Source organism: Cetorhinus maximus, chromosome 5 (assembly GCF_964194155.1).
Source record: "Cetorhinus maximus chromosome 5, sCetMax3.hap1.1, whole genome shotgun sequence".
In the NCBI taxonomy this organism is placed as follows: Eukaryota; Metazoa; Chordata; class Chondrichthyes; order Lamniformes; family Cetorhinidae; genus Cetorhinus; species Cetorhinus maximus.
This window is the reverse complement of record NC_135883.1, coordinates 37237666-37251609: the sequence shown is the minus strand read 5'-3', so window position 1 is coordinate 37251609 and position 13944 is coordinate 37237666. Positions and strand designations below refer to the sequence as shown.

At 45.8% G+C, this 13944-nt stretch overlaps 1 protein-coding gene across 1 annotated transcript in view; it reads left to right on the top strand.

Moving 5' to 3' along the window:
* The window catches only part of eif2ak2 (eukaryotic translation initiation factor 2-alpha kinase 2), a 91659-nt gene extending 79663 nt beyond the window's left edge, over positions 1 to 11996 (top strand). Inside the window, exons 18-21 of the mRNA XM_078541739.1 lie at positions 3139 to 3267; positions 9826 to 9930; positions 11477 to 11539; positions 11639 to 11996. Of these exons, the coding sequence (XP_078397865.1) occupies positions 3139 to 3267; positions 9826 to 9930; positions 11477 to 11539; positions 11639 to 11749 (408 nt within the window). The 3' untranslated portion in view covers positions 11750 to 11996. The remainder of the gene's footprint in view (positions 1 to 3138; positions 3268 to 9825; positions 9931 to 11476; positions 11540 to 11638) is intronic.
* The last annotated feature ends 1948 nt before the right edge of the window (positions 11997 to 13944 follow it).

The following is a 13944-nucleotide window of genomic DNA, read 5'->3' as shown; positions in this document are numbered from 1 at the left end:
ATTGATTGTTAGATGGCCTTAATAGGCCTTTGACAGTTTGGTGGGTGCGCAGCAGAGCTGGCTGTGTGCCTGCTGAACTGAAAATCTGAATGACACGCGGTGACGTCGGGATGCACGCCCAACATCACCCTGTGTCATTTTACGCCTCGTCGAGTGGGCCCCACCCCCGCTCACTGAGCCGAAGATTCTACCCCATGCCCCTAGTTATAAAGCCTAGGATCCCATATACTTTATGAACCACTCTCTCAACCTGCCTTGCAAACGACAATGATTTGTGCACAAATACCCCCAGATCCATCAGCTTCTTTGTACCCTTTATCTTATATTGCCTCTCCTCGTTCTTAAAAATGTATCACTTCACACTTCTCCACTTTAAATTTCATCTGCCACTTGTCTGTCTGTTCTACCAACTTGCCTATGTCCTCCTGAAGTCTATCACTATTCTTCTCACAGTTCACAATACTTCTAAGTTTTGTGCCATCCACAAATTTTGAGGATGTTCCCTATACACCAAGGCCTAGGTCATCAATGTACAATCAGGAAGAGCAGGGGTCCTAACACTGACCCTTGGAAACTCCATTATAAACCTTCCTTCAGTCTGAAAAACAACTATTCACCAGTACTCTCTGTTTCCTGTCATTCATTGTCCCCTTTAGTCCATGAACTCCAATTTTGCTCACAAGCCTCTTATCTGGTACTTTTCTCTTTAAGATATTCCTTAAAACCTATCTCTTTGGCCAACCTTTTGGTCACCTATCCTAATACCTCCTTATGTGGTTCAGTGTCAGATTTTGTTTGATAATGTTCCTGTGAAGCGCTTTGGGACTTTTTAATACATTAAAGGCACTGTGTAAGTACAAGTTATTGCCATTGTTATGTGGCAGAGCACTGATAAGCTTTCTGATTTTTGCCTGGATTTAACTACTCTACTCATTCCAATATTCAATTGAAAGGCTTTGTGAAAGCCTAGTGCCTGCCCAGGTTCCATCAGGGATCCAGACTTGCTGGTCAATCACCCATTGTCCCCTGTTGGACCTGCTTCAGGTGCTCAGTTGCCAAACCAACCATAGACTCACTTCCATCACCAGCACGTCACCTTGACCACAAAATAAACCTCACTTCCCATCAATAGCTGAGAAACAAGGCCAGTTTGTTGGGGGTTCCCCCTCCCCACTCGAAGGACCACATGAATCCCCCTCGTATCCAACTGAGCAACGATTTCACCAGTTGGGGAGCTTCATTGGCAATTGTCTGTCTGTCTGCGAGCAGCTTAAGGCAGTTTACCAGCCTGTGCTCTCATTGTCAGCTGTTGCTCAGTGGCAGCACTCTTACCTCTGAGTCAGAAGGTCATAGGTTCACCCACTCCAGAGATCTGGATACATAATCCAAGCGAACACTTCCAATTCCAGTCCTGAGGAGTGCTGCACTGTTGAAAGTGCTGTCTTTCATATGAGGCATTAAACTGAGGTTTAACCTACTTTCTCAGGTGGGTGGCGGTGGGGGGTGGGGGGGGGCGTGGTTTGTGTGTGTAAAAGATTCCATTGTACTATTTTGAAAAGAAACAGGGGCGTTTTTCCCTGGTGTCCTAACCAATATTTCTCTCTAAATCAACGCCGCTATGTTACGATATCGGTTGAGACCAGTAACTTAAAAAAAAGAAATCTGGAATCCCTATCATTTGCTAAAAGAGTGAAGCCACAAGATTCTGTTGTTTAAAACACAATAATTTTTACTATACAAGAGTCAAACAAAGCAAACTCTAAACGTATCTCATATAACTTCCTAAGTTCTAACATCCAGAATCAACATACATTAAACATGAATTAACAGGCAAATTGCGGTCAATTATAAACTGTAAATTACACATTTCTGCCTTATTCGTGTCTGGCAGATACAAATAAGGCAGATCTTATGATTGGCTCAGCAGTCCACATAGCATATAAGTCATCAGCTCAGTCACAAAGTCCTTCAAAACTCTGTTTTCCTTACAAGGAACTTCAGCTTCTCTCTTTCTAGGATGTAACCTGATCCCCAGTTGCCAGCAGCTCACAGCCAACCCAAGTTCCACGAGTGAGGTTTTCACTAAAAATGGCACATGTCTACAACTCTGTCTGGATGGTGTTGATCCATCAATGTTATCTTCAAGTAACAGCAGCTTATTCTCAGCTTCAAGATCTGGCCTCTGTCTTCTTAAGCTTGCCTGCACTGCACCACTGGACCCATCCACCACCAATACTGAGCTTGGATGGCTCTGTGTCCCTTTATATAGCCTCAAGCATTTTCAGCCTGCTCAGAGGTTTTGGCTTCCAAATTTCAGTTTCCATTTTCACTTCCTTAGAAACTGGGAGGGTTCCTTTCCTTTCTGTTGTTTCCTTTTTCAGTTAGGGTCTACCTCAAAAAATATAAGCTTTGGAAACACAGATTCCATCACAGTTAAAACAGATTATCTGGTCATTATCATAGTGCTGTTTGTGGGAGCTTGCTGTGCACAAATTGGCTGCCACATTGTCTACATTACAACAGTGACTATACTTCAGAAAGTACCTCATTGAATGTAAAACCCTTCGGGATGTCCTGGGTTTGTGAGATCTACAACAGAAATGGACATTTTTTTCCCTTCTTACTCTTCTTTCTTATTGACTTTCTTTTCTTTCTTCCCTCGCTCCCACTCATACCCACCCTCCAGGCAATGCCATTCAGCGGCAATCCTCAAAAGCATAAGTTTCTTCATTGTCCATAAATGAGTATTGTGTTCGGTTCTGGGCAGCACATCTCAGGAAGGATATATTCACCAGAATGATACGAGGACTAACAAGGTTAAGTTATGAGGACAAGTTACACAGACTAGGCTTGTATTCCTTCAGGTATAGAAGAGTAAGAGATGATTTAATTGAGGTATTTAAAGTGATGGAAAGATTTGATAGTTTCTCTCTTCTGAACCTATCTCTTCTGGTGGGAGCCCAGAACAAGGCATAACCTTAACATAAGAGCTGGGCAGTTTAGGGGTGATGGGTGAATTGACAGCTGAAACGCTGGATTGAATTTTTCTATTGTTTTTTTAAAAAAAATGTAATGTTTTCCAATGTAGTAAAACTGACTGAACAATTCTTCTTTTAAATTTATTTTGGTGAAAAAAAGCCAGCGAATATCTTCCTAACAGAAGAAGCCACCGTGAAGATAGGTGACTTTGGCCTTGTTAGAACATTGGATGATCAGAAATCACTCACCACAAACATCGGAACACCTGGATACATGAGCCCAGAACAGGTAAGGAGAACAGACTGAGCCCCTCACCACCATGGAGTTTTTATAGAAGCGAATTGGATAATGACGACAGCGCAGGAGGCCTTTCGGCCCATTGTGTCTGTGCCAGCTCTTTGACAGAGCTATCTAAATAGTCCCAGTCTCCTGCTCTTCCCTCATAGCCCTGCAATTTTCTACTTTTCAAGCATATATCCAATTTCCTTTTGAAAAGTTACTATTGGATGAACTTGCCAGCAGTATATCCCAGATCAAAACAGCTCTCTGTGTAAAAGAGAAACCTCCTCATCTAACCCCCATCTGTTGTACCTGTTATCTTAAATAAGTCCTCTAGTTCCCAACACTCCTGCCAGTGGAAAGTTTCCCTCCATCGACTCTATCAAACCCTTCATGATTTTGAACACCTTTATTAAACTTTCCCTGCTCTAACGAGAGCAACCCCGCTACTCCAGTCTCTCCACGTAACTGAAGTACCTCATCGCTGATGGCATTCTATTAAACCCCCCATGCACTCTCGCTAAGGCCTTGATATCTTTCCTAAAATGTATGGAGATGGTGGGGTAGAGTTAAATGTGACTGGACTAGTGACCCAGGATAATGCTCTGGGGACAGGGGTTCAAATCCCACCACACAAGTAGCTGGTGGAATCTAAATTTAATTAATTCAATTGATTAATTTAAAAAAAAAATCTGGATTTAGAAGCTAATCTCAGTAATGGTACCATGTAATGGTCAGAAAAACCTATCTGGTTCACTAATGTCATTTAAAGAAGGAAATCTGCCATCCTTACCTGACCAGCCTCCAGACCCACAACATTGTGGTTGACTCTTAAATGCCCTCTGAAAATGGCCCAGCAAGCCTCCCAGTTGTACCAAACCATTACAAAGCCTAAAAAAAAGGAATGAAAGCAGAAGGACCACCAAACATTGACCTAGGCACTGGAAATGACAATGACACACCCAGCCCTGTTGACCCTGTAAAGTCGGGGGGGCTTGTGCAAAAACTGGGAGAGTTGTCCCACAGACTAGACAAGCAACAGCCTTACATAGTCATGATCATCAAATTATGCCTTATGTCAGTGTCCCAGACTCCACCATCACCATCCCTGGGTATGACCTGTCCACCCAGCAGGGCAGACCCAGCAGAGGCGGTGGCACAGTGGTATACAGTCAGGACGGAGTTGCCCTGGGAGTCCTCAACAATGAATATAGACCCGATGAAGTCTCATGGCATCAGGTCTAACATGGGCAAGGAAACCTCCTGCTGATTACCACCTACGGCCCTCCCTTGGCTGATGAATCAGTGCTCCTCCATGTTGAACACCACTTGGAGGAAGCACTGAGGGTGGCAAGGCCGCAGAATGTACTCTGGGTGGGGGACTTCAAAGTTCATCACCAAGAGTGGCTCGGTAGCACCACTACTGACTGAACTGGTAGAGTCCTAAAGGACATAGCTGCTAGACTGGGTCTGCAGCAGGTGGTGAGGGAACCAACAAGAGGGAAAAGCATACCTGACCTCATCCTCAACAACCTGCCTCCCCCTCCGCAACCCTTCTTCCCCCTGGACACCTTCTCCTCTCCGCACTCCTTCCCTTGCACCTTCCACCTGCCTCCCCAGTTGCGGTCGTCTCCACCGTTACACCTTCCTCCCCCCATTCTCCCTGCCCCCCTCCCAACTTCCCCCCATCCTGACATCTTCATTACCCCGTCTCCCAACCTTCCCCCATCCTGACACCTTCACTTCCCCGCCTCCCAACCTCCCCCCATCCTGATACCTTCACTTCCCCGCCTCCCAACCTCCCCCCATCCTGATACCTTCATTAGCCCCTCTCAATCTCACCCCCTACCAACCTCCCCCCATCCTGACACCTTCACTTCCCCGCCTTCCAACCTCCCCCCATCCTGACACCATCACTTCCCCGCCTCCCAACCTCCCCCATCCTGACACCTTCACTTCCCCGCCTTCCAACCTCCCCCCATCCTGACACCTTCACTTCCCCACCTCCCAACCTCCCCCATCCTGACACCTTCACTTCTCCGCCTTCCAACCTCCCCCCATCCTGATAGCTTCACTTCCCCGCCTTCCAACCTCCCCCCATCCTGATACCTTCATTACCCCCTCTCAATCTCACCCCCTAACAACCTCCCCCGATCCTGATACCTTCATTACCCCCTCTCAATCTCACCCCCTACCAACCTTCCCCCATCCTGATACCTTCATTACCCCCTCTCAACCTCACCCCCTACCAACCTTCCCCCATCCTGATACCTTCATTACCCCCTCTCAACCTCACCCCCACCAACCTTCCCCCATCCTGACACCTTCATTACCCCCTCTCAATCTCACCCCCTACCAACCTTCCCCCATCCTGACTCCTTCACTTACCCACCTCCCAACCTGCCCCCATCCTGATACCTTCATTACCCCCTCTCAATCTCACCCCTCTGACACCTCTTCCTCCCCCATGGCATGCCTTGTATGTTCCCCCAGTGTGCCGTTGCTGTCGGGCTCCAGCATCTTCTGCTCCTCGGATGTCCGCGATGTGAGCAAGGCCCTGGTGGGTAAGTCCCGACTTCTGCACCTCACGCTTGTCAAGACGTGTTCAACACCGGCGTGTTTTCCCGCCACACAAGTGCCAGGCAATGACCATCTCCGACAAGAGAGAACCTAACCATCGCCCCTTGACATTCACTGGCATTATCATCATTGAATCCCCCACTATCAACATAAGAGGGGTTACCCACTGACCAGAAACTGAACTGGACTAGCCATATAAATACTGTGGCTACAAGAGCAGGTCAGAGGCTGGAAATTCTGAGGCAAGTAACTCACCTCCTGACTCCCCGAAGCCTGTCCACCATCTACAAGGCACAAATCAGGAACCTGATAGAATACTTTCCACTTTCCTGGATGAGTGCAGCTCCATTCATACAGGAAAAAGCAGCCTGCTTGATTGGCACCCAAACAAGGTTTGTTTTTTGGGCTTTCCGCATGGCGACTTTCATGCCTGCCACTTGGATGAGGCCCGAAAGAGGCCTGTTATGACGCGGCAGATGATGTGTGCCAGGCGAACCAAATCCTCGAGGGAAACCTGATAATAGTAGATTGGAAGAAAACATTTTGAGGGGACAAGGATGGAATATGGGGGAGGGGAGATAAAATGGGGGAAAAATTGACAGAGATAGAACAACAGCAGGAAATATTAAAAATGATGATCAATAGACTTCAGGGGAAATGTATGTTCCCCTAAAAGAGAGCAAATTAGCCAGTAATTAAACACCATGAATGAATAATGACATAAGGGTAAAATTGAAATAAAAGCAAAAGGCATAAGTATGAGGTTAATAAAGAGAATGATAAGGAAATATGTAGAAGTTACAAATGAAACCAAAAAACGTTAAATGGAGGAGGCTTGAGGGGCCAAGTGGCCTACTCCTGCTCCCAATTCATATGTTCGTAAGTAATTCACTTAGGAAAGCAAAGAGAAACTATAAAATTAAATTATGAAGGAATATAAAAATAGCTAATAAAGTATTCAGTAGACAAATAACAAAAGAAAAATCAGGATAAGGATAGGACCACTAAGGGATACTCATGTCAAACTCGCAGGTAATGGCAGCGAAGTAGCAGCAATATTAAATAATTCCCTTGCTTTGGTATTTACCAGGGGAGACCAATAAGGTGGACATGACTTTAGAAAAAAATAAAGACATTTAAAATAGAAATGAGAGAGTTAATTGATAAACCAATCGACCTTGGAGAGGATGAAACCTCTGGCCCAGATGGATAGGATCTCATTAGAAAAGGAAATAGTTGAGAAGAGCTGGTGGACAGCTAATGTGATTCCTATATTGAAAAAGATAGAACAAGTCCAGGGAAGTATACACTCGTTAGCTTAACGTTGGTTTGTGGGAAAGATAATAGAATGATCACTCAAAGAAGTAATTTTAAAAATGCAGAAACCAAAAATATAATGGAGTAATCAGCATGGATTTGAAGCTGATCAATCATGCTTAACCAACCTTACTGAATGTTTTGAACGAGTAACAGAAAGAGTATACCAAGGTAATGTGGTGGATGTAGTATATTTGGATTTTCAAAAGGTCCAGCATTGTAGACTCATGACTAAGGTCAGAGCGTGTAGAATCTGGGGACAAGGAGCAGAATTGTTAGCAAGCTGGCTCCAAAACAGGGGTTATGGGTAGCCAGGTAGGTACCTAAGCTGGCAAAAGGTGGGAAGTAGAGTTTCACAGGGATTAATACTGAGACCACTGCTATTCGCAATTTACATCAACGATTTGGATTCAGAAGTCAGAAGTAGAATTTTAAAAATTGTGGATGACACCAAATTGGGGGGGAAATAGTTAATACAGAGGAGGACTATGACAAAATACAGGAAGACATGAATAAACCAGCAGAATGGGTGTAAAATTGGCAAATTAATTTCAATATGGTTAAGTATGAGATGAAAGGAAGAATGAAGAGACCACATAGTGCTTGGATAATGAGTCTGAATGGGTAAAAAAACATGATGGATACACCAACCACTAAAAGTAGAGACACAGGTTAATAAGGCCATAAAAAAGGAGTGGCGCCTTAGTGCACCTGATTTACTCATTTTTTCTTAGATCCTCCTCAAGTGGAAAGTCAATTGGCTCACAGATTGGATGCAGTGTGTTCTCTGCCTGAGTCTTTAACAAGCCACCAAGCCACCGCTCCCCCAACCCCCGCCCCTCCCAACCCCACCTATTGGAGAAAGCTCCCCAGCTCTTTGTTTCTAAACTTGCACATAATAGCAAGCTGCAGTTTTATGTAGAGTGCTGCTCTCACTCATTGGTTTCTCTTTTGTTTTACCCTATCTTTTTTCTCACTGGTTCCTGCACCCTGGCTCTCCTAGATATCATATTGAATCAGAAGGTTGTGGATTGAAGTCCCACTCAGGAGACTGGAACAAAAAATCAGGGCTGACACTTCATCACAGTACTTAGTGATTACAAGTATCTGTCAGAGGTGCTATTTTTTGGATGAGATATTAAACCAAGGCCCAGTCTGTCCTTTCAGGTGGATGTAAAACGTATCACGGCACTAGTTTGAAGAAGAGCAAGGAAGTTATCCCCGATATACCAGCCAATATTAATTCCTAAACCAGATGATCAGATTATTAGCTCATTGCTGCTTGTGAGATCTTGTTATCTGCAAATTAGCTGCCACATTCCTTACATTACAGCAGTGACTACATTTCAAAAGTACTTTTTATATTCATCCATGGGGTGTGGGCTTCGCTGGCTGGGGCCAGCATTTATTGCCCATCCCTAATTGCTCTTGAGAAGGTGGTGGTGAGCTGCCTTCTTGAACTGCTGCAGTCCATGTGGTGTAGGTACACCCACAGTGCTGTTCGGAAGGGAGTTCCAGGATTTTGACCCAGCGGCAGTGAAGGAATAGCGATATATTTCCAAGTCAGGATGGTGAGTGGCTTGGAGGGGAACTTCCAGGTGGTGATGTTCCCATCTATCTGCTGCCCTTGCCCTTCTAGGTGGTAGAGGTCAAGGGTTTGGAAGGTGCTGTCTAAGGAGCCTTGTTGAGTTTCTGCAGTGCATCTTGTAGATGGTACACACTGCTGCCACTGTGCGTTGGTGGTGAAGGCAGTGAATGTTGAAGGTGGTGGATTGGGTGCCAATCACGCGGGCTGCTTTGACCTGGATGGTGCCGAGCTTCTTGAGTGTTGTTGGAGCTGCACTCATCCAGGCATAAACGGCTCTGTGCACAGCTCTGATCTCTATTATTTTAAGAGGACAGAAAAGCACTGGAGCAAAATTAAAGATTTACAAGGATGGTAGCAGAACTGAAAGATTACAGCTATTGGGAAATATTGAACCCATTGGGGCTTTTTCCTTTAGAACTGAGAATTTTCTTCTCCCGGAAGGTTATTAATCTTTGGAATTCTCTTCCACAGAGAGCGGCGAAGGCTGAATAAAATCAAGGCTGAGTTAGACAGATACTTGATTGACAAAGGAGTCAAGGGTTACAGTGGGGACAGGTAGGAAAGTGAAGTTAAGGCCACAGTCAAATCAGCCATGATCTTTTTGAATGATGGAGCAGGCTCGAGGGGCTAAGTGGCCTACTCCTTCTATTTCTGATGTTCTTATTAGGTCTTTAAAATTATCGATGTGTTGGGCAGGATGGATGTGGACAGAATGCTTCCACTTGTGGGAGAATCTGAAGCTAGGGGCCATAGATACAAGATAATTACCAATAAACCCTGGAAATAAGGAGAGTAGTTGGAATGTGGAACTTGCTACCATAAGAAGTGGTTGAATAAATAGCTTAGATGGTATCACATAGAATCTAGCTGAGCATCTGAGTGCATAAAGACAGCCTTTAATGTGCCATAGTGCTTCATGGGAGTGTGATACTGTGCCACATTAGAACCAGTGACCTGAGCTCAGTCATAGGTAGGTTTTATTGAGTGACTTACAGGAGACTGAGGGCAGGAGAAATTTAGCGAAGAAATTCCAGAGCTATCATAGGCCGATTTTCAGCCTTCTCATCTTTCTCTGTCTGCAGTTTAAATACCAAGAGTACAACAACAAAGTCGACATCTATGCACTGGGGCTGATTTTCTTTGAGCTTCTTTGGACATATCATGGGAGCGCAATGGAAAAAAGCAAGGTACATCAGTCACTTTTACATTTGGGGTAGCTAATAATCAGCATTGCTTCCCTTACAGGCCTAACAGTGCAGGAGGGACCTGGAGCCTGGGAATTCTCATTGGCCTAGGAATGAACAGCTGGATCAATTGTGGGGACTGCCTTAAGAGGGGGAGTATATCAGGGGTCCAGGCCAGAAGGCCAGCACGGCCTCCCCACTCCACAAGTGCTGATGACATCTGCACATTAACTGAGGGCAGGAGTTCAGGAGAGGTACAACAAGGCCTCCTGCGTAGCACTGTCATGGCGGAATATGTCTTCAGTGTCCTGAAACCAAGTACAGGTCCCTGCTGACACCTTTGCAGGGGTGGGGGAGGTGCCTGTAAGATTCCCTGGGTGTCCTTCCCGCCTGCCTACCTGACCACCCCTGCCCACAATTTACCAGGGTGGGCAAGGCCGAGGGCAGCCTGCCCCCTCACGCCAATTGAGACCCTAGAATGGCCAATTAATGACCACTTAAGGGCCACTTCCCATCTGGCCGCAATTCTAAAGCCAGCAGGGGGAGGTCAGGGACTGGGGGCAGGCCCAGAGTGTTATCCTGCTTGGGCCTCAGACAGGAAAGGAGGGGGCCACCTTCCTCACGGGTGCCCTACCCAATCAGAGGCCCCCCCCATGGCACCCCCCAGCCCAAGGTCTGTGCCGACCCACCCCATAACAAGGTCTGGCCCTCCATGGGTACTCCCTACCCATGAAGAAGACTCTGTAGAAGGGTCATACAGACTCGAAACGTTAACTCTGTTTCTCTCTCCACAGATGCTGCCAGACCTGCTGAGTTTTTCCCGGCATTTTCTGTTTTTATTATAGTTTCCTACCCACCCTGGCCTTTCCAACACCCCTCCACCCCTGCCCACCTGAGGCTCCTCTCCAACCCCTGCCGCAAGACCCTGCACCTACCTGGTCCTGGGGCTCCCGGTACTCCCACCAGTGGATACCACCAACTGCTCCCAATGGCGCTGCTGGTCAATCAGACTCTCTTAATTAACAGTTCTTTGAGGCAGGGGTTCTCTCTCCTCCCCCCCCCGACACCGACCAGCGAGAGGCGGAAGTCTCGCTGCAGTCAGTTAATGCTTCATGGAGCAGTAAATAGCTGCGGGGCAACCGGCATTGGCGGGGATAAGGCTGCCCCAAGATTCGAATCCTTGGATCAGAAACATTTATAGCTGAGCAACGGCTTAAAAGCTTATTTCTAGCAACTGTACCCCTGTAACTTTTTCTAGCCGAAGGGTCCAGGTGCATTCCTTGGCCGATTGCAGAGTAACAGTAGGAATGGCTGCAGGCAGCATCAGCTCCCTGGGGTTAGGGATGGGAACATGGCTCATGCTCCTTATCACAACCAAGCAACCTGGACTGGATGTGTGGGTGTGTGGACCCTACAGTTCCTATATTAAAGATGCACTTCATTAATAGCCCCCTAGGAGGGGATACTAGAACATCAACACATTTATAGGCTGAGGGGAGGTAAAATAGAGGAATAATTACCTGTTGACGTTGATTTTTCGTTTATTTAGAAGTGGCAGGATATTCGGCTCGGCAAGTTGCCTTCATCATTTATTGATAACTGTCCCTACCAGGTAACAGTGCAATTTTTCAATACAATTTGGGAGCATAATTTCAGTTGTTTCATCTGTTGGCAGTGGGTGTTAAACCTGTTTTGTCTCTCTCATCCTCAGAGTGTCTTAATCCGAAAAATGCTCTCTGAAACTGCAAGTAAGAGACCAGAAGCAGAGGAGGTAAAGCGGAAACTGGAATCCGATCATGCCCAGGAATCAAAAACCATTTAAAGAAATCGGAACCGAGGAGGCACCTCCCAGATAACTAGCTAGAATTAAAAAGTCAGTCACTTAGCATCTGTTCCTCAAAGATAGAAATTCTAATATGTACTTTTTGAAATTCACTTTTAATATTGTCATAACCTATGCATTATTATTTTGGCTGCTCATCCGATTGCTGTAAAGCAATCTAGTTTTGACTGAATGTAATGAGCGCCAGGTCAGTTAGGCTAGACCAGGCTTGTCCAACTTTTTCATGTGTGTGGGTGAGTGGTGGGGTTGGTGGGGTGGTGGGGGGGGTGCGGTGGGGGGTGGCGCGCACATTTCAATTTTTCATACACTAGGGGGGGGCCAGTGAGCAAATTTCAGACAGATAGGGCAGAATCGTCTGGTCGGCGTGGGGGGTCAGGCGTGCGTCACATGAGGGGACACGTCTGAACAATTTTTAAAATTATTTTTTTCCATTTTTCATAATGAGCTCCGTGCCTCGGGGAGATTTCTGCGCTCTTTCTCACACATGCACGAAAGAGCGCAGGCCCCGACTCTCCCTCCTCCCCCACCCGCACAGGTAGCGCTGAGAGCTTCTGGCTGCACGCAGCCAATCGCGGGCGGCGTTCAGCTGCACACCCACTCCCGCCCAGCCTGCATGACGGGGAGAAAATCCTCCCCATAAGGTTTGGCCCAACATTAAACACGAATTTCACAAACAAAAGCTGACGTATGAAAAGAACCAACTTGCTGAGCAAAAAAAATCACAGCAATAAATTGTTTTTGTTACTATAACAGATGACCTGTTTATTATCGCATTGTTTGTGGGATCTTGCTGTGTACAAATTGGCTGCCATGGTTCTTACATTGACTGTATTTCAAAAACACTTGATTGCCTGTAAAAAGCTTTGATGTGTACTGAGTATGTGAAAGGTGCTATATAAATATGCGTCTTTTTTTTACAGTGTATACTGATGAGAAAAGTAGCCACCTGAGTAAGTTAGGTAAAAACCCACTTGCCTAGCTTCCCCAAATAGAAGCACAGCTTGGAGAATCAGACTGCATCTTCATCAGATAGCCAGTCTGTGATCTGTAGTCTTGTCTGTTGAGGACTGGGGTTACTCCTCTTCGCTCAGACGGCTGTGAATCTTTGGAATTCTCTACCCCAGAGGGTTGTAGATGTTCCATCGCTGAATACACTTAAGGCTGGGACAGACAGATTTTTGGTCTCTCAGGAAATCAAGGGATGTGGGGAGTGGGCAGGAAAATGGAGTCGAGGTAGAAGATCAACTATGAGCATATTGAATGGTGGGACAGGCTCAAGGGATCATATAGACCCACTCCTGCTCCTCTTTTTTAAGCTCTTATGTTCTTGTGTACTGTGTCGAGTATGGCTTTGTAATGTTGCATTTTGGGCCTCTCTTTAATCTGCTTCTCCACATCAACCTGACTTAACTAAAGTCACGCAGGCTGTGTGTGCTCAAACTGGACTCACTCCAGTGCGCTGAACAACACAGGTGACCAGTGTTTTCTCTGAGCTGCACAGTCAGGAAGCAATCCACAACATATACCGCAGTGAATCAACACATAACCAATGTTGTCTTTAACATGTGCAAGTGCAGCTGCACATCAGTCGAAAAGGGACTGTGCAATGAACAGGCAGTACACAACGAACAAAAGTGAGAGGAAACATTGTGTGTGACTAATGAACTTGCTTTAGTCTTGCACCTGTATGAAAGCTTGAATGTAAATGGGGTTTCTAAAGAATAGGTCTCCCATGAAATTAAGATTCAGGAAAGCGTGCCTCGAATTTAAAATTCTCATCCTCGTTTTCAAATCCCTCCATGCCTTTACCTCTCCCTATTCCTGTAACCTCCTCCAGCATTACAACCCTCTGAGATCTCTGCACTCCTCTAATTCTAACCTCTTGTGCATCCCTGATTTTAATGACTTCACTATTGGTGGCTGTGCCTTTAGATTTCTAGGCACCTAAGGAATTCCCTCCCCCCACCTCTCTGCCCCTTTCTCCCTTTAAGATGCTCCTTTGGACCTACCTCCTTAACCAAGTTTTTGGTCACCTGTCCTAATATCTGCTGACATGACTCAGTGTCGTATTTTGTCCGATAAAATTACTGCAAAGCACCTTGGGATATGTTATTATGTTAAAGGCACTAGCCAAATTCAAGTTGTTGGTAATAGTGTTTGCCAATAGTAAAGGA